This window comes from Mytilus californianus, unplaced genomic scaffold, assembly GCF_021869535.1.
Source record: "Mytilus californianus isolate M0D057914Y unplaced genomic scaffold, xbMytCali1.0.p SCAF_4, whole genome shotgun sequence".
Taxonomy (NCBI): domain Eukaryota; kingdom Metazoa; phylum Mollusca; class Bivalvia; order Mytilida; family Mytilidae; genus Mytilus; species Mytilus californianus.
Window position 1 is genome coordinate 9,385,199 of NW_026262690.1, and position 20,999 is coordinate 9,406,197.

General features: G+C 31.8%; 1 protein-coding gene across 1 annotated transcript in view; it reads left to right on the forward strand.

Annotated features, from left to right (window-relative positions):
• The first annotated feature begins 991 nt into the window (after positions 1–991).
• Positions 992–20,999, forward strand: part of LOC127737423 (HHIP-like protein 2) — a 73,633-nt gene continuing 53,625 nt past the window's right edge. Inside the window, exon 1 of the mRNA XM_052248080.1 lies at positions 992–1,494. Within this exon, the coding sequence (XP_052104040.1) occupies positions 994–1,494 (501 nt within the window). The 5' untranslated portion in view covers positions 992–993. The remainder of the gene's footprint in view (positions 1,495–20,999) is intronic.

A 20,999-nucleotide genomic window follows, 5' to 3' on the forward strand; every position in this document is an offset into this window, starting at 1 on the left:
GATTAGAATGCATTTTGACTAGATCTGTCAGTTTTTAAGAATTATTACAACTAAAAAATGCCTTAAATTTCTTGTTTGTTATAGATTGCAAAACTATGTCACTGAAATGTCATTATTTTTTGTAATTATAAAATATTTTTTATCTAATTGAAATATGTACTTCAAACTCCCTTTGTACTATAATAAGGCATCACCATTTAATTTTCTATTACACATTCTATCTTTTGTCTACTTTCATCACAAAAAACTAAAAAAATCCTTTTTTCTGTTCAGAAATGTGGATTTTAGTAACCTCCGTTTCCATAGCAATCAGATATTTGATCGCACACTAAAATGCATTTTAATGTATCTTAGTAACATCCACTTGATACTTATAATTTTTAAGAAAATGTAGTTGGTTTGCTGTCTTCTTATGTATACCCTACATATCCGTTTATTAATATTTCTGAATAAAAAAAAAAGTAATTAAAGATAACCTCGAACGAGGTCTCTGAATCGGGAAAGGTACACAAACATGAGGAGGAATTGAACCAGTTTTTGATATATTTTAGTCTTCTCCATTTAAATATCTCCTATTTGAAGAAGAAAGAATAGTTAACTCTATGATACCGGTAATAAAGATCACAAAAACACAAGTACATGCAAAATGATAATAAATAATACCGTTACAGAGAATATATGTTTATCATATACTTGATGTAACATATTTTAATATATTATTTTTATTACTATACATTTTTATTAACTTGATTTACAAACAATAATATCCCAAAGTTCAAGAGCGTTAAATGTTTTCATGTAAAACATGAGCACACGTATCTTGTTCAAAATATTACTTTAAGAAGTGTTATGTTTTGAATGAAGTAAACCAAACCAAAAAGAAGTGTTATATTAATTATAAAATGAAAATCCTTTGTGATAGATATTGCCCCAAGCTCATGTACTATACTTCTACGTGTCTTGTAGTTAGTGCATTGAAATTATACTACGTTCATGTTGAAACTGTTAATCATGAAGTCTGTTCTTTTGTTAATATTTGTTATCAAACTAGGCCTCCTGGCTCAACAATTAAAGAAAACGTTGGTATGTATTTGCATGGAAGAACTGTCTTCTAACCTTGATGATCCCCTCATCATTCAGAATGCCGGTGATGGAACAGATCGGTTATTTATTGGTGAACAAAAGGGTGTAGTACATATACTCAACCAAAATGGAGTTAAGTCTACAAAACCATTCTTAAATATAACAGATAAAGTCATGACTGGTGGTGAAAGAGGCTTACTTGGATTAGCCTTTCATCCTAATTTCTGGAAAAATGGTCGATTTTTCGTATACTATTCCAGTAGAGCTAAACCAAAGAACTCTTCAGACGACCACGTTACTCGTTTATACGAATTCTGTGCATCTCGATGGAATCCAGATATTGCTGATACGTCATCAGGAAGATTAATCATGGAAATACAACAACCATTCAGTAATCATAATGGAGGAGAGGTAAGGCAATCTTTTAACTATTACATGTTAGAATGACTGAATAATTCATTATCATCATTGCATAATGATTAGTCTCTTGTTATATTGGACGAAAAAAGAAAAAAACAGCAAAAGGCCAATCAAAAACGGAAGTCAAACGAAGAGACTTAACATTAAACACCAAAATTAAAAAGACGAAGACACTAAATAACAATATATAAAAACTAAACGTTGCGCAACACGTTACATACAAAAAACAAAGTAATTCAAATTAAATCTAGCATGTTGATTAACAACCTCAGGAGAAAACGATAAGAATCAGAAGCCCATGAATTAGTAAAACTAAACAAGTATTTTATTTGCAAGTACCAGTTAGTGATATCATGTTCGAAATTGAGTTTTCGGGTGACGTATTGGAAACAGAATTTTGCAATTAGAAAATCGATAGTCTTCAAATACAATTTTGATTTTACAATACTAATTCTACTAAAAGCTGTTTATTTACACATCTTAACATCATTTACATAGGGTGTCCACATAAACGTACCATCGAACCTCTGTACCTGGTTTTATGAAAATTATACCGTTATCCAATTAGACAAACATTACAGTATGGCATTAGAATATTGCAAATGCTAAAAAAAAAGTTAAATAAAAATGAAAAGTTTACAGTTAAAAATTTTGATTGTTTTGTTGTCATAAAATATATTTATTTATACATCCTCGACTTTCATTGTTTTGGATAGAGCATTCCTTATAAAGGAAAATCCAGAAAAAGCTACACACCTTGTCAGTTTTTATATATATGAACTCCAAGATACAAAACCGCTCTATATCATCTTTCCCCCTTCCGGTGCACTTGGGATCGCCCCCAGCTTTTGGTGAGGTTCGTGTTGCCCAGTCTTTAGTTTTCTCTGTTGTGTTTTGTGTACTGTTGTTTTTTTGTTTTTCTGTTTGTCTTTTTCTTGTGTAGCCATGGCGTTGTCAGTTTATTTTCGACTTATGAGTTTGAATGTCCCTCAGGTATTTTTCACCTCTCTTTTTCATATGAAATAAGAATCATGCGATCAAATTTTAATTTTGATTTAACCAATGAGTGGAAATCATTTTTTTTTCTATCGGAGCTTGATGGAAAATTATAGTCATAGCTTTTATTTCTACTTATAAACCCCTCTTTTACGCACGAATAAAATAACTCTAGAGTATATCAATCATGGTAGCTTTTTTGATGGGGAAAAATATTGCTGTAGGAACCTGTTAAAAAAGTTAAATCATTATAAAGAAAAACATAAAAAGTAATCAAGGCATAACAAACATCAATTGAGGGAAGCGAAATACCGTTTTAGGGACTCACCAATTTTTAGCAAGCTCATACAATAATTGCCTAAATATTAGAATAGGACATGAAAAACAGTGACATTTTGTCTACCCTTAGAATAGATTAAAAAAAGAGGGCCAAGATACCAAAGGGCTTTCGAAAATCATCAGTCCAATATAAATAGAAAAACACCATGGCAAAAAAAAATAAAACGACGAAAGGACCACCAACACTAATAAAATATTATATTAAGAACGAAAGACGAAACAACACTTACCTCATCAAATACTGAGGGTGCTGTGTAATGGCAAGCAGTTCCTCCTCTACATGTTGCACCAGTCGTGTTGCTTAAGCGTGTAAACATTAGGTTATAGGTCGATTTTGGTAATATCACAATCGAGAAAAATATGACGGGATTGTGGTTACAACAAGATGAATAAATCAACAATTAAAGAAAACGTTGGTATGTATTTGCATGGAAGAACTGTCTTCTAACCTTGATGATCCCCTCATCATTCAGAATGCCGGTGATGGAACAGAACGTCTATTTGTTGGCGAGCAAAAGGGTGTAGTACACATTTTTAACCAGAATGGAGTTAAGTCTACAAAATCATTCTTAAATATAACAGATAAAGTCATGACTGGTGGTGAAAGAGGCTTACTTGGATTAGCCTTTCATCCTAATTTCTGGAAAAATGGTCGATTTTTCGTATACTATTCCAGTAGAGCTAAACCAAAGAAACAACACTTACCTCATCAAATACTGAGGATGAACTCGGGTGCTCTGAAATGGCAAGCAGTTCCTGCTCTACATGTTGCACCAGTCGTTTTCTTAAGCGTGTAAACATTAGGTAATAAGTCGCTTTTGGTAATATCACAATCGAGAAAAATATGATGGGATTGTGGTTACAACAAGTGGAATAAATTCGTAGTCATATGTGACACAGATATTCCATAATGGACCATTTAACCATGATGGCGTCTTTAACTAACCACGTTGAACCATTGCTGCAATACTCCCCTATAAAGCAATAGCCTTTTATAAAGAAAAGCATGATAGAAAACGCAAGCTAGGGAATGAACCTTTGCTCACGATATTTCGGTGATATATATAATTAAATATGTTAATACGTATGTCATGGCTGGATTCTTAAGTTGTGAATACAGTTCGATTGTGATCTACCATAAACATGTCAAAGAGAGCCAAAAGATACCAAAGCGATATTCAAACTCTTTAGTCGAAAACAAACTGACAATGAAATGGCAAAAAGACAAATAATTGTATACACAACACCATTTCAAAAACTACAGAACCAGCAACAAAAACCCCACCAAAAACCGGGAATGATCTCAGATGCGCCGGAAGGGTAAGGATATCTTGCTCCACATGTGGCACCCTTCGTGTTGATCATGTAAGAACAACCTGATGAGTCAGATTCGGTAGGTCACATTCAAGGAAAAGGGAACGGGATTGTGGTCAAACATACAGGAAGAAGGCACAGTGATATCACATCTGCATACTTTTTTTATTATTTTGAAATTGAACATGTGACGTATTTAAATTGAAAAATCTCTTGATAATATTGTTTTATTTCCTGTAATGGTAAATTTGAAAAACTTCTAAATAAATCTGCAACATGTTTTTTGTATGTTTACATTTGGAACTAAATCACTAGAATACATGAATTGAAAGTAACATAAAAAAAAATTTCTGTTATCAATGTACAAGAAGAAAATTTGTACACTTATTCATCCTGAGTATAGTGTATACCATTGAATGAAACAATCAAAATCTTATTGGTTTTCCTTGTATCTCAAACTTAAATAGAATAATATTACAGTAGTTGTTATATAAAATGTTTGTTATTGGTTTTTTTTATGAAAATGAAATATTTAGCATCTTAACAAATGCATAACATTTGGTACAACATCTTTGTTGGTAGACAATTGGTAGTCGTTTGTTGGTGTGGTCATAAGTGTTACTCGTTTCTCGTTTTTATATAGAAGAAGGACGAAAGATACCAGAGGGACAGTCAAACTTATTAGATTAGACCGTTGGTTTTCCTGTTTGAATTGTTTTACACTAGTCATTTTGGGGCCCTTTATAGCTTGTTGTTCGGTGTGAGCCAAGGAACCCTTGTTAAAGTCCGTACTTTAACCTATAATTGATAACTTTTTACACATTGTGACTTGGATGGATAGTTGTCTCATTGGCACTCATACCACATCTTCTTATCTATAATTAGTCACATTTTAGATTTGATCTAATGTATGATCTTATTCATATATCAGCATACTTTAGTATTGATACACATCATTCTGAAGGATAGAGATTATTTTCAGCTACCTTGTAAATTGCATATTTCATTTCATCTATCTATATTTCATTCGTAATATAGGCAACCATTTAAAAAGGAAATCATTCATAGTGTTATTTTTACATGACTTTTTCTTAAACAAATTAGTCTACTGAATCTTGCAAATAGTTGACATCCCTTCATTTTACATGCTATGTTTAATAAATATTATGTTTAAAGTGACAAGCTGGCTAGAAAATTGCTATGGTATTAACTGATGTACAATATAATGAAATTTTTACTATTATTCATTCTATGTTGTGTCTTGTTTCATTAGTCATGGTCATATATTTTTGGTTTAGTTAAGTTAATGTACCATGCACATCCGGAATGAAAATAATATACATTAAGGTTATAAAAAATGTGATCTGTGTTATCACCAGTCCTAATGAATAAGCTTTCTTAGAATCTGGCCTGCAGGAATAAGATACAATTGTAATGTTACAGTCATAGATTTCCCTTGCAAGTCTTTTCTTGTACTACTGAAACATTTTAACTATTTATATGAAATGCAGAATACGTTGTTGGTTGTGTTTCGGATTTGTATAAAAAAAAAATACATTGAATACTCATTGAATTGCATATCAAAAAGTTAAAAAACGTTTGTATTAAAAAACACATCACAGATACCAGGCTTATAGTTTGGTACTATTACGGCGATTATAAAAGCTTACTATACGGTATAGGTTTTGCTAATTGTTGAAGGCCACACAGTGACCTGGTGTTGCGTACTTTAACTTCATTCAGTCATATTAGCAATCATACAACGTTTCCTTACTTTTATATCAATCAGGTAAGCACAACAATAAAAACGTTCAATAAGCCAAACCACTTAAGCATGTGTAAGCATCAAAACTAATTAATCCAAGGTCAACATTGCATTAGGGAGTACAACCTCAGTTTTAGTATCATTAGACATGTTTACATATACTCCGATAATGATAAACATATCTTAAAAATTGAACAACAAAGCATTAATAACTGATTACGTGTATTTTATCGTCTAAAATGTTCTTAAACGTTATTGCCGATGAATCAAATGTCAGTTGATCAAATTGGGTTGCTATATTATGATGTTATCAACATACAGTAGCATAAAACTTTTAACTATTAATCTTAATAATAACTAAAAGAGAGGCGAAAGATACAAAAGGTACATTCAAACTAATTAGTCGAAAGAGTGAGCAACACGAATCCCACCAAAAATCAGCTATGATCTGTGGTGCTCCGGCAAGTAAGCAGGTCCTGTTCTAAATGTTCCTGTCTTACCTCTTGAAATAATCTAAATATTTAGATATAGCTGTAACTACTTTGTTATATAGCCATTGAATTGTTTTATATTTTTCATGTCAGGCCTTTTATAGCCAACTATACGATATGGGTTTTTCTCATTGTTAAAGCCGTACGGTTGCCTATAATTGCTCACATCAACTTCATTTGAACTTTGGTGGATAGTTGTCTCATTAGCTCTCATACCACATCTCCTTATTTTTATATTTAGATTCTACCTCAGCACAAGTCAGATACGATATGTTTCTGCCTGAGACAACTGCGATTAGCATTTTACGGTTGAAACTCTTCCATTCAATCTTTTTATCTTATGATTATGAAGAAAATTATTAAGATTGCTTAGACGATCTGGTTGATCATCAGATTGGCTCAGTGTATAGGATTGCTTGAAGCATGTATATTCCTTACAAGATTCCAAATATTATATGTATTACTGGACATTTTGAATCGCATAGCAATATACAGGAGATGACTATCCTGTGTTCACACCATGGTCTAAATCTGTTTGAATTCATATCTGCGACTTTATCGAATTAATCTTTCCAAACATATTTTATAACATGGTTTGTGGTCATGCGATTTCCTCAGTTTGTGTTTGTTACTTTGATTTCTCCTGTATCAATTTGTAAGATTTGAACATCAGTTAATCACTGTTGCCTAAATCAAATCATACTGTAAGTCCAAGGTCATAAGGAGAGCACACATAATTAGAGTAAACTTTTTTCTGTTGTCTTTTATTCACAAGATAATGTCGATCTTTTTAAACAATTATTCAGATTATGTTTGGAGACGACGGCTATCTTTATATATTTCTTGGTGATGGAGGTTCTGCAGGAGATCCACAAGGAAATGCTCAAAACACGTACGTGAGATTGTACAATAGTTTTAGCAGTTGCTTATTTGTTTAAATTTCATGTTAATCGTTTTGTTGATTTGTTTGTACATTACCGTAAAGAATAAACATGCATGTCGGGTGACAAATGTGACCTTTTTTTATATGTAAACATGGTAATTTGTCTTTCGACTTGATAATTAAAAACATACAATTTTTTTAAATTGCATATACATAGGTTTATAAACAAATAAACCATTCATAAAATGCATATAACTAGGCTACTCTTAACTCGTTCCATTGCAGTAATACGTGAAAAGTACCGTTGGTTTTCATTTAGTTGTCGTTCCATTTGAATTATTTCGTCTCCCATCAACAATTCTTTCTGAATAATCAATAGATTCCATGAATTAGTATAGAGTGTTCTGAATTGATTAATTTTATGTGTGCCATAGGCAATCATGGAACTTGCATTTTATGAGAATATAAGAAATAGGTCAAATATATTTGTTCTGGAGAATCATAAATAGTAATACAAATCTGAACAAAAGGAAATGTTTAACCTTGCTCTCACTTGTATGGTTCATCGATTCACGTCATATTTTTAGTTAAATATAATTTATATAGCTTGGAGGTTCCATTACCCATTGTTGTTTTGATGCAGGTATTTTGACATCCATATAAGGCATAGTAATAAGTCATAATTAGTGAGAACGTTTTCTGTTCCTTTCAATTGTGAAGAGTCATTTTTTATAACCTTAAATATATATATATATATATATCTAAAATATATTATAGGCTGTCCTTACTAGGAAAGGTTCTAAGAATAGACATCAATAAAATTGGCAAAAGAAAGGGTTATGTCATACCACCAGATAACCCTTTTATAAAGAAGCGACGGACTTTCAGACCAGAAATATATGCTTACGGTGTCAGAAATATATGGAGATGTGGAAAAGAATCAGGTGAAGATTATCTTATTTCTAATTGTAGGAATTGTAGAATTACCCAGACCATACGCGTATGGTCGGACCATATGAGTAAATACGCATACAGTCATGACCATACGCGTATGGTCCAAATACTCATATAGTCCGGAACATATACATAATTACTACAATGCAATGAAACTCATTTATCGTTGTTTAAAGAAAACAAAAGTTCGATTTTTTCCCTTTTATGATCATCAATTGCGAAAATAAAGAATTTTGATTTTCAGAAGTGCTATTAAAGTGTTTAACGTTTTCCCTAATGTTACAAATACTTTTGGAACCAATTAAAATAATCTAAATATTTAAGTAACAGCTCTCGTGTCTCTTTTCATACAATATTGCGAATAATTCATGTTTAATTTTTATAATAAACCACTTATTCAAAATTAACCAATTTAAGAGACAAAACGTTTTTATATGTATGTTCACACTTAAGAAAATTCAATTGATTTTCGAAACGAGCTTCCTACTCATTTTTTTTTAAAAGAAAATCAAATTCGAGCTACAAGTTTAAGCAAACTTTGAGCATTTACATTTGATTGAATGAACAAAACAAATTTAGTGGTGTAATAAGCTCAAGATGTACACATAAAGTTGTTAAAAATGAAAAATTATTAAATTCAAAAAATTTTTTCTCGAAAAGACACAGACTGAAAAAATGAATGACAGATTGGTCCAACCTCTCTTTCAATTATACATAAAATAGCAAACTTTATAAAGACAGAAGAGAGAAAAATGACACCTTTCGAATAAAGCTTGATATTATATTATCAATAAAGAGAGGCGAAAGATACCAAAGGGACATGTTCATAAGTCGAAAATAAACTGACAACGCCATGGCTAAAAAATAAGACAAAAAACAAACAACAGGATATAAACACAACACAGATAACTAAAGAGTTAGCAACACGAATCCCATTAAAAACCCTAACCTGTTGAAACATCTTAATCTGTTTATTGTTATAAATAGTAGCAATTAACGTAATAAGAGATTGTGCTTCTTTTGGAAAATGCAAATTTCTCAGTTTTTTTTTTTTTTGTTTTTTTTATTTGTGTCTTCCTAACCGATTACGAGGTTTGAACATTGGCAATGTCCTGTCCCCTTAATTTTACAAATATAAAATTGCTAATTTAAATTATCTATTTTTAAGGACGACATAACGGAAGAATTCTATGTGGTGATGTTGGACAAAATAGATTCGAAGAGATTGATATACTAAAAAAAGGAGCTAACTATGGATGGAAAGGTCGGGAAGGATTTGAATGTTATGAGAATAAGACGTGTGGAAAAACTGGTTAGTTGTTTAACCATGTATTTGAAATCTCTATTTCCAATATATCATTCAATTTAAATCATTGTATATATGTTTGGTACCATTAAAACGTTTAAACCCGCTGCATTTGTTTGCACCTGTCCTAAGTCAGGAATCTGATGTTCAGTAGTTGTCGTTTGTTGATGTGGTTCAGAAGTGTTTCTCGTTTCTCGTTTTTTATATAGATTATAAAATTGAGATTAGATTAGACCGTTGGTTTTCCCGTTTGAATGGTTTTACACTAGTAATTTTTTGGGGCCCTTTATAGCTGACTGTTCGGTGTGAGTCAAGGCTCCGTGTTGAAGACCGTACTGTGACCTATAATGGTTTACTTTTATAAATTTTTACTTGGATGGAGAGTTGTCTCATTGGCACTCATACCACATCTTCTTATATCTATGATGTGTTTATTTGGTCTGTTTATCATCATCCCAGTAACTCAGTAATTAAATACTTGCTAGTAAAAACTCATTTTTGATGCACAGTTTATCATTTAGTACGCCAGACGCGCAGTTTGACGTTAAGAGACTCACTAGTAGCATTCAAATCAATACAGTACTAGTTGAAAGACCAAAATCACCAACGCAGTTGAAAAGCATCAAATACCTAAATTTCGAAATAGCTATGCCTGTGAAAAGAAAAACCTTTGTGTTTCGGATAATTCAAAATTTAATAAACATTATATTTACAAAAAGTAAACGTATTATCGATATTTCATGCCAACAAAAAACTGCTGAGTACTTTGCTGATGATACCATCGGGGACGAAACCTCCACCAGCATTGGCATCTGGAAATAGGATGTTGTTTTATTTAAATGTTTTTAAAAATATCTCCCTCATTCATATCTGTGGTCGGCTGTACTTTTGATACTTTTCTGATCATAAGCTCGTCATTGTTCGTTGCGTTATGTGTTTTTTACCGGAACTTTTTTTTTTTTTGATCGAAACATCTATATATTTAAATCACGTCAGTGATGAATCAATGGCTACTTGGCTGATAATACCATCAGAAACCGACAACCTACCTGCAGTATCGTAGAGCCTGTGGTAGCATTATGAACAAAAAACAAATAAAAAATGCCATAAAGTAATCAGAGACTCCCTTTCCTTTCACTTTAGTTCAAAATTTTATAAAAACTTGTAACATTTGCAATATTTTATCAAAATTGTTTTCACAACACTTCACAGAGCTGAAATCGTATTGCTAGATGTTATATTGTTTGAAAAAATCTTTTAAGTATATTATCTATACTCTGTAAAAGTCAAATGCCATTACGTTTCGAAAATTTTATGATTCTGTTGTTGTAACAAATACATAGGAACTTTGTCATACCTGTTATTTTCTTTCAATTTTGTTTACCTGGCATATTATCATTTATTATTAATTTGTAGTTGATTCATTTAATTTATAACCAATGAACATGGTAAAACAGAAAATATGTTACTGATTTAGGAACGGAAGTGAAACCAGTGTTTGCTTACTCACACGACATAGGAAATGCAGTTATCGGTGGACAGTTTTATAGCGGATGTCTAAACCCAAGACTACGTGATTTTTATATATTCGGTGACTTCAGAGGGTGAGTTCTGTTAATACACTCAGCTGGTTTTCAGTATTAAATTTATTCAATCATTAGAATTTACAGATATACAAAAAATGTAAATATAATGAATAATGCTGCTAGGGTACATTGTTTCATTTTTATTGTCAAAAGATTATTTTTGATTTATCTTTTAATAAATTAGATGAATTGTTAATCTAATTCTCTCATTAATCATAATCAAATTCCGGTATTATAATTTGAGTAATGACTAAACGTATTATTTTGCAATTGCGCAATTGTAATACTCGATTTACTTACTTTAATTTTTATATATGATTACCATGGGAACGAATAAATTTATGAAATTTAATGTATATAAACTGTATACCGCCATCTTGGATTGTAAGATAAAAGTACACAATCGGTCAAGTTCTTTACTTAAGTTTGCAGGTTTTGAGACAGATTGGCAATTAATTTGTAAGACTGTTTATTTGAATAAAGAAAATAATAAGTGATTGATTGTATTAGTGAGACTGTTTTAAAAAAATACCAAATGTTTGTTTATATTCGATTCAATTTTCAATTTAGCCATATAAGTGGAGATTACTATTATATTAAAGTTTTTGTAAAAGAATAATAATGAAATTTTCATATTTTACGTTGACACCATTTTTTTTATTTTATTAAAGTATATCATAAAACCTATCTTTTCATATTTTATTTCAAAATTCTATTTCATAGATATCTTTTTATTCACAAAAAGGTGTTCTTTCGTAAATAACAGTAATTTTAGACGACTTGTAGCTTTAAAAATAACACGGTATCCCATACTTTTTATTACATGTTTGAAAAAAGCATGGTAAATTTTATATGTGGGCAGTGTATGAAAAATTCTATCCGAGGAAATCTATAGTGCTGATCCACATTCAATAGCATAGCAATAGTTATGTCCCAAGCTTTAATTTTTTTGCCGTAGAACAAAATTATTGACGAAGTGCATTTCTTTGAAACAATACATGCATTTAAAATTTAATCTGTCTTGCATTCACCAATGAAATTTTAACACTAGCACTGCTTAAGGGATAAAATATCAATGAAGATCCCCATTTTTATCTCAAAAAATGAAAAGTTTGTTAGTTGGTCTTAAATTAAGTTTCACTACTTGATACATTTTCATTTACTTTTTTTTAAATTGAACCAAATCACTTTTTATTTATTTCAATTTTCCAATCCTTATTTTTTCATGTCTGTGCATTAATCAAATCATTGACTGCGATATATCACTGATTGCTTACAATGAGTAGCACGCTGTTAACCACTATTGGAAAAGGAACTTCTTCTCCTTCAGGAGGACCTCATTTCACCCACGATAATTGTTGAAGTACATGTTGCTTTATCTAAAGTTTTCTGTTTAGTGTGTTGTGGACCATTATTTGCTTTTTGATTCGAAATGACGTATATATATGCAACTATATGTTACATTGATAAAATGTGAATGTGAAATAGTATAGATAAAATGAAAACACCAAGGACCTGATTGATGAAGGAAACAATTAACGATGAATAAATATGACAGAGAGCAACCAACGACGACCACTGAATGAGCGCTCAACACCTATACTCTCTAACCTGCGACATTGCATTAACAGCAAACATTTTACAAATATTTTTTTTAAAAAATGGCTTCATTATGAATGAATTAATCATATTGGCACGAAGCAAAAAAAATAATTAACACAAAATACCAATCTAAGAGTAGACGCAATATATTTCCATCAGCTTTCAACAATATTCCCAAACATTGCTTTGCGATTCATTTTCTATAGGTTTTGTTTTCCAAAAAATATGATATTACTGGGTTTCTAATGAAAACTCATTGAAAGAAAACTATAACAATAAGAACATGCATCGCTTCATTTTTCGCTGTAAATGTCGTCCAACGAGCTACTTCAATTTTGATTGATTATGTTGATCACATCTTTTGGAAAAGACACAACATTTTGTAAATGAGAAGATAATGTATGATTTGCAATGAGACAACTCTCCATATACCAAAGGAAAATGATTTGAACAAATTCATGTCAACTTCCAGTCATCAACAATGAGCAATACTCATATAGTAAAGTAATCTATGAAATAATTTGAAAAAATTAAAGAAAATAAAATGATACATTTAAGTCTGCGAAATATCTTGAATAGGTTGTATTTTCATTTCTATGTAACAACATTCCAGCAGCGCCTGAATACGGAGTATATATCTCCCAATTGAAACGATATTCCCGGGCTTGTATTTTCTATCATGATTTCCTTGATATAGGATTGCTGCTCACAAGGAAGCTATCAAACCAAGAGTTGCAAATGGTGAAGTTGAAATCATCCCTTCGTAAATTTTACGGACGCCATCACGAGTTGGTTGACCGTTATGGAATAACCGTTTCACAGATGCTATCGGATATGTTCCTTATGTCGTAACTACAATACCCTTCCCTTTTCACGAATGTGACCTACCGAATTAGACTATTTACCGGATTTGTAATAACATAAGCAACACGACGGGTTCCACATGTGGAGCAGGATCTGCTTACCCTTCCGGAGCACCTGAGATCACCCCCAGTTTGTGGTGGGGTTCGTTTTGCTTAGTCTTTAGTTTTCTATATTGTGTCATCTGTACTATTATTTGTCTGTTTGTCTTTTTATTTTTGGCCATGGCGTTGTCAGTTTGTTTTCGATCTATGAGTTTGAATGTCCCTCTGGTATCTTTCGTCCCTCTTTTGTAGAAATTTTCATCATTTCGAGGGTTCCTTCTTCCAAGGAGGCAATTGCAATAAGTGTTTTTAATGGTAAAGTTGAAATCATTTCTTTGAAAGTTTTATGAAAGCAGTTATGATTTGTTTTACCGTTATGGAATATCAGTGTACGGAGGACAAAGGCATTATGGAATATCAGTTTACGGAGGACAAAGAAATTATGGAATATCAGTGTACGGAGGACAAAAAAATTATGGAATATCAGTGTACGGAGGACAAAGGAATTATGGAATATCAGTGAACGGAGGACAAAGGAATTAATTCTGATGCCGGGATCGCAATTCCGTCCACTGTTTAACATTGATAATAAAATCAACGAACGCGACCTATTGTCAGATTTTTATTTGACATGAACATCATAAGGGGTGTCTAAAATGGAGCAGAAACTAGTTACCCTTTCCGGAGCACCCGAGTCCGCCTTATTTTTTTTAAAAGGCGGTCGTGTTTATTTTGTTATATTTTTGTGTTGTATGTTGTTATTATTATTTTGTTATGTCTGTGTGGTTTCTAACTGTTGTCAAGTCTTGACTATTCTCTGTCCTGAAACCTTGTCATGAATACATTTAAAACTTTCACATAACTTCATATTTTACAGTTAAAGAATTCACGTTTGTTAATATTGATTCGGTTGTGTAGTATGTTTAGCCAAGAGACGTTTGTTAATCTATAGTTTTAAGTCATATTTCATGCTTCCGAATCGCTTTTCTGAACCTTCATCAGTAAAAAGATTAGCAGCATAAGTAAACTGATCTGTCTATTAGCTATTCAATGTTTCCATGGTTCACAAAAACAGATTCAAAGGCTGTGCGAACTTCATGATGTCCTATGTCCCATTAGAAAGATGCATTAAATATTTGAGATTGATTTTGTAGAAGATTGTTCCGTCTTTATGAGAAACCCAGGATACAGAAATGGAGTGGGCGTGAACTACGACTTTGTGATTCAAGCATGTGTACTCCACCTCTTAATAATACATATGCAAGAAGTATAACATCTTTTGGGATTGACGAATCAGGTAAATATCAGATAATTAACACTTTTCTCATAATGCCTAAAGAGGGTATTTGATCAGAGCCATAAATTTGTACACGAAATTGGGAAAATATAGTAGAATTCTTCCATCCTTTCAAAGTAAGGGACATTATATTTATAATTGAATATTTGAATTGTGACGTGGATCACTTTATTATTGGAATTCCAATTGTAGGGGGAGGTGTCAATGAAAAAATCAAATATATTGATAGAATTAGTGCAAATAACAACCATCAAAAGAAACAACCAGTATGCAAGCTTGTAATCATTATTAAAAGAAAATAATCTCATTGATTTTTGGCGAGTTATGAATGTAAACGTACAACAGTTTTTTGGAGAAGAAAAGATAAATCTCAGTCGAGTCGAATAGATTTAATATTGATTGAAAGCACGTTTAGACCTAAGATAGATATATGTAAAATTAAACCTGTAACGATTCAGTAAACTGATCATCTGAGTGTTTATTTGAGATTTAGAACTTAAAATGAAGGATACAGCATATACAGTTAAGTCTGCCTCAAATCGTGACTTACATCTAGATACTGACAATGAGGATTGGGAACAAAACACTTGATGACAAAAGGAAATGCAGCTTTCCAATTGTGAACTTTCACTTCAATGTAGCAAAATTCCAACGCAGTACCTCCATAAGGTTAATATGTTTCCCAGGTGATACGATATTTAACAGATTGAATTTACTATCACGATTTCCTTGCAGAAGGAATGCTGCTTATAAGGAAGCTATTAAACGAAGGGTTTTAAATGGTAAAATTAATTCATTCATACAAAAGTTTTACAGGCGCAATCACAACTTGGTTTATGGTTATGGAAAAGATGTGTCACAAATGACCACGTATTTGTATCAATTGTCTTATTTTCCTCGACTATGATATCAGCAAAAGAGGCTCATCAGCGTATTTGTTCTTACCGTGAGCAAAGCGTGGGATCTGCTAACCCATCTGGAGGGCTGAGATCATCCCCAGCGTTTGGTAGGGCTTCGTTGCACATTCTTAAGTTTTCTATATTGTGTTTATTTTCTATTTGTTTGTCTTTACGTTGTCTTTCCTTTTCGCCATGGCGTTGTCAGTTTCTCTGTAATTGTGTGCTTTGATTGTCCCCTCGGTATGTTCCGCCTCTTTTCTGTGATATCTTTTTTATTTCATCATCGTCTCGAATGAGTATATTTGACCAAAAGAAACCATTTTACATACAGACTTATAAATAAGAAGATGTGGTATGAGTGCCATCGAAGTCATAATGTATAAAAAGTTAACAATTATGGGTCAAAGTACGGCCTTCAACACGGAGCATTGGCACACACCGTACAACAAGCTATAAAGGGCTCCCAAAGGGGACTAGTGTAAAACAATTCAAACAGGAAAACCAACGGTCTAATCTTAATAAAAAACGAAAAACGAGAAACACTTATGAACCACACCAACAAACGACAACCACTGAACAACAGGCTCCTGACTTAGGACAGGTGCATAATAATGCAGCGGGTTTAAATGTTTTAACAGGCGCCAAACTTCACCCAAACCGAAGACAGTAGTGTAACATTACAACATAAAAAGACACACTATAAAATATAAATTGAAATAGCTTTACTGGATCAAAAAGACATTTAAACAAAAACAAGTAAACATACGCTGAACGAATAAGTTTGATATATGACACAATATAAATACAATATTAATAAAAAAAAGATGTTAGAACAGTGTCAGATAGACAACTCTAACCTGGGACAAAATGACGTTAAATAAAACAACGTACACAGGTTAATTATAATATAATAATTTTGTTGTTAGGAGTACGAATTTACAAAATTAATAAATCTGTTGTTCACAGTACGAGTACAGAAGAGAAAATTTATCGTCATACTAAATACTATTAAAGGTGGTACATATTCATAATAGTGAGACGAGATATAACACAAAATAGATAAACATTGAATTACAGAAATACATTACAAATTGAGTCGACAGGTCAAATTAACTCGACAGTACGATTTGAGAGTACTCGCAGTTACTGAAAGCTAGTTAAAAGCCAAAAATAAATAATGATAAAAAATCATGCATCAGAGACTAAAATCAATTAAAACACATCCCAGGGATTTATTATTTTAACGCCATGGACAATCAAAGAAGACATGACTTGTGCAATGCCAAAATAAAAGTATCGACAGGCAGTCATATAGAATGTTGTTTTTGCAGAATTGGTAGTTTTGCCTCAAATAGTTTCAGATTTATTTTTGACTTAAAGCGACACAAATAGTTGCATTATCAAAACTTCTCCTTACATACTTTCAATAAGTATAGGCTTGCTCTGAAATGGTCACAGGTTTCTATCTGCTTCTTTAATATCGTAATCAGTGGTAATAATCCAGTGAAACATTAGTTACATAACCAAATATTCAATTTGGTAACAAAGAATAGCAAATCCAACATTATTGATAGAAATAACTGTGATGTCTGTTGAACAATTCATACATTATAAATGGTTTTAGTATTTCTAACTACATGAAACGAATAACCAATTTCTCATTTTTATAACATTATGTTAGAAATGTTAGAAATTTAATTCAATTTTGTTTTAGGGGAAATATACATGGTGTCAAAAGATGAAGAGAATCGTGGAAAACTCTATAGAATTGTTGATCCTGTGAGGTAAGGATTATATGTTTGAATAAAGGGAGTTGCGGTTGTATATCCTATGTGTGACAAGTAGGATTTAAGTGAGCCAAACAATTGCTTTCTCGAAAGGTATTAGCATTCCCAGTGTCTATTGCATCTTAAATGATGTCCAGCTAAGAAGTCAGCCTGACTAAACAAAACGCATAAAATTCCAATATTTAGAAAAAACAATGTCATATGGTTTTGATGCCGTTACATTTGCCCTACAAACTTTTAGCAGCTTAAACGCAACAGTCATCGAAAACGGGCTTCTCTTTAAAAGTTTCAAGAGTCAACAATATTTTGCTTTAGTAATTAGTGTATGTCTGAAAATAGTAATATCTCATTCAAATCTAAGGGACCGCCATTTTGAGTCATCAAGATACATGTAATTTTCAACATGATGTTGAACAATAATGTATGCCTGCAGATTTAGTAATTTCACTTAAACTTGCGGTGACTGTGAGAAGTGTAATTATTCATTATTTGTTTTTGAATACTTTCATAGTCAACCCTGTTCGTCCCAGTTTTATATAATTACTCGCAAAAATGTAATACTAAAACCATATTAAAAATTGATTGTATATACATATACTTATATACACTAATATCTATGTTATATGAATTGAAGTCGCAATTACTATAATATAAGTAAGCCATTACCAAAACCAATAATAACAACAAATACCTTGTTATACTCTGCTTCCAATATGTATTTTTGGTTCTCAAAGCTCTTCAACTTCGTACTACCTATTTGTTTCAACATATCCAAGTATGATACCTTAGATTATTACAGAATTTTACAGAGTTATGTTACACCCGTCTCTTAAGTTCAGGTTCGCAACTCAAAAAAAAATCAATATTTGTTCAAATAAATATTTGTTGTTTTCCTGCATTTCATTGGGTCTTTTTTGTTCACATTCACCTCTTTGAGTGTTATTTTCCTTATTTCTATTTTCTATGTACCGGTTTGTATAGACTGGTCTCCTACCTAAATATCAATTCGTTGCAAGGGCGACCAGTCTACTATGTGAAAGGGCAGATAAAAATAATATTACATGACTGTTAAATAATTGGCCTGAAATATTTTTAGTATTCAATGTTAATAATCTTATACTTACACATACAATCACATATACTCAGATAGTTATGCTTATCCTTATCATTTCAACTGACCCTTATTGTGTTTCCATTTTTTCTCAGAAATGGCCATCCCAGACGGTGCAAAGCAGCATATGAATTGTACAGAAAACGGAAATATCTGCAACAAGGTAAATACTTTAACTGAAATTCAAACAAGAACAGTACACTGACATTACAATTCAAAATGAAAAATTAGTAACAAAAGTAGCTAAAGATAAAACAAAGGTGTTAACCTGTAATGAGAAATAGTCGTCGAATAGCTTCCAAGAAAAATAAGGTTTTACACACATGTACCACAATATCTGTATAGTTTATAAACTGTCTTTAATATAATTGGTAGGTTCGTTAATATATCCTCTATTCCATATCATTTAAAATCATGTATGTAGTAAAACTGAAATGTCAGAAAGAAATCCTTTCCACTGAAATGGCAGCTTCAATCCATTTCTTTGGATACTAGGTAAAAAATTCAACAGCACCCATGCATGTATATATGAACATGCTTAAAATGCATGTGAAAATCAAAAAGACAATATCAAATGCTGTGTTCGGTTTACGGACAAAAGGTATGTTTGTAAAAATTGAAAATTGAAATTTGCAATGGCAATACATACATATTCATCATACAAAACATATTAGGTACTACATTAGAAGACTTAAACATGTTAATTTTAGGACTATATACCAACGTAATAAAACTTCTGATAAGTTAGAAACGATTGAACATAACAAATTTTTAAGTAGTACAGGAGGTAAACCAGAATGTGACACATTTAAGGTCATTATAGAAGATTATTAGAAAATTTACAAGCTTTTGAGGTACAAATATATTGGTGTCGACGCGACAAAGTATAGAAACATATAACAAATTACAAGAAAGTAATTTATTGCTTGAAAAACTTGATCGAAAATATAATGTTCTAGTATACGGCATGCAAGAAAGAAATGATGATAACATCGATCTGGGAGGTACTAGATAACGTTATAGAAAGAAAACGGTACAATTTGTAGTGCCAAATCACATCAAAATGTACATTGTCCTCACTTAAAAATAGAGAAGTAATCTCAACCAGAAAATGTCCTTTTCCTAAGGCACATAGACTACAAGTTACGTAGAATCCAGGAGAACCAAACATACAACCCCGATAATTATCAGATTTGTTATTATGAGGACAAACAATTTTCTTGTCTCATTGTTCAAATTTAGCACGAAAAAATATCCGCATTGTGATCCATTGTCGATGATTTGCTTTGTATGACGAAATAACTGGACAAAATCGCATATAACATTATATCAAAAGATAGACTTGTAACGTATTTGCAAAACTACAGTAATATGCTTAATGTATTTATCATTTTCTTACACATTTTAGACTATTACTATGAAAGTAAGTATATTTATATGTATGATCTGTGGATATTTGTGTGATAAATACAAGGCAACAATGTGCAGCCTAAACTTATTGCACGCATTTCTAACACTCAGAAAATCTTCTCACGTAACAAAAACTTCGGACTTCCCTATTTAAAAAAAATGATAATTTCTGAAATGAAGTAATTAGTTCTAGAATAGTTGCTTGTTTTGATTCTTATATTCCTATTTGAATAATAGGGGTATAAAGAGATTAAAAAATCGCAAACATACATTTCTTCACAATGTAAAAATTTTGCACACCGCTTTGCTACTAATTCGTGGATAAATGGCTTCTTGGAATGATATTGGGCTTAGTATTGAACACCAAGACATATATGCCTTATAGTGCAAATAATCATTATTTATATTTTTGGCTTTCTTCAAGGTGCTTTTCTATTATGGTATGTTTTGATGGCAGATATTTTCATTCATGTAGATTACAACATAAAAAAGGATACATGGTATGATTGCCCATAAGACAACTATCCACCAAAGTTAAAATAAAGTGGATGAAAGCAATTATGGGCAACCATGCGGCCTTCAACATTAAGAAAACCCATACCGTATAGTCGGCTATAAAAGGCTCCGACATGAAATATATGAAACAATTCAATTAAGAAAACTAACGGCCTAATTTATAACAAAACAATTTACGAAAAATAAATATGACAGACATAAACCAACGACAACCACTGAATTATAGGCTACTGACATTGGACAGGCACATCAAGAATGTGGCGGGGTTAAACATGTTTGTGAGCGCTCTACCAAGTGCATGTTTTATAGCTACTTCATTTATTTTTTATTTTTTT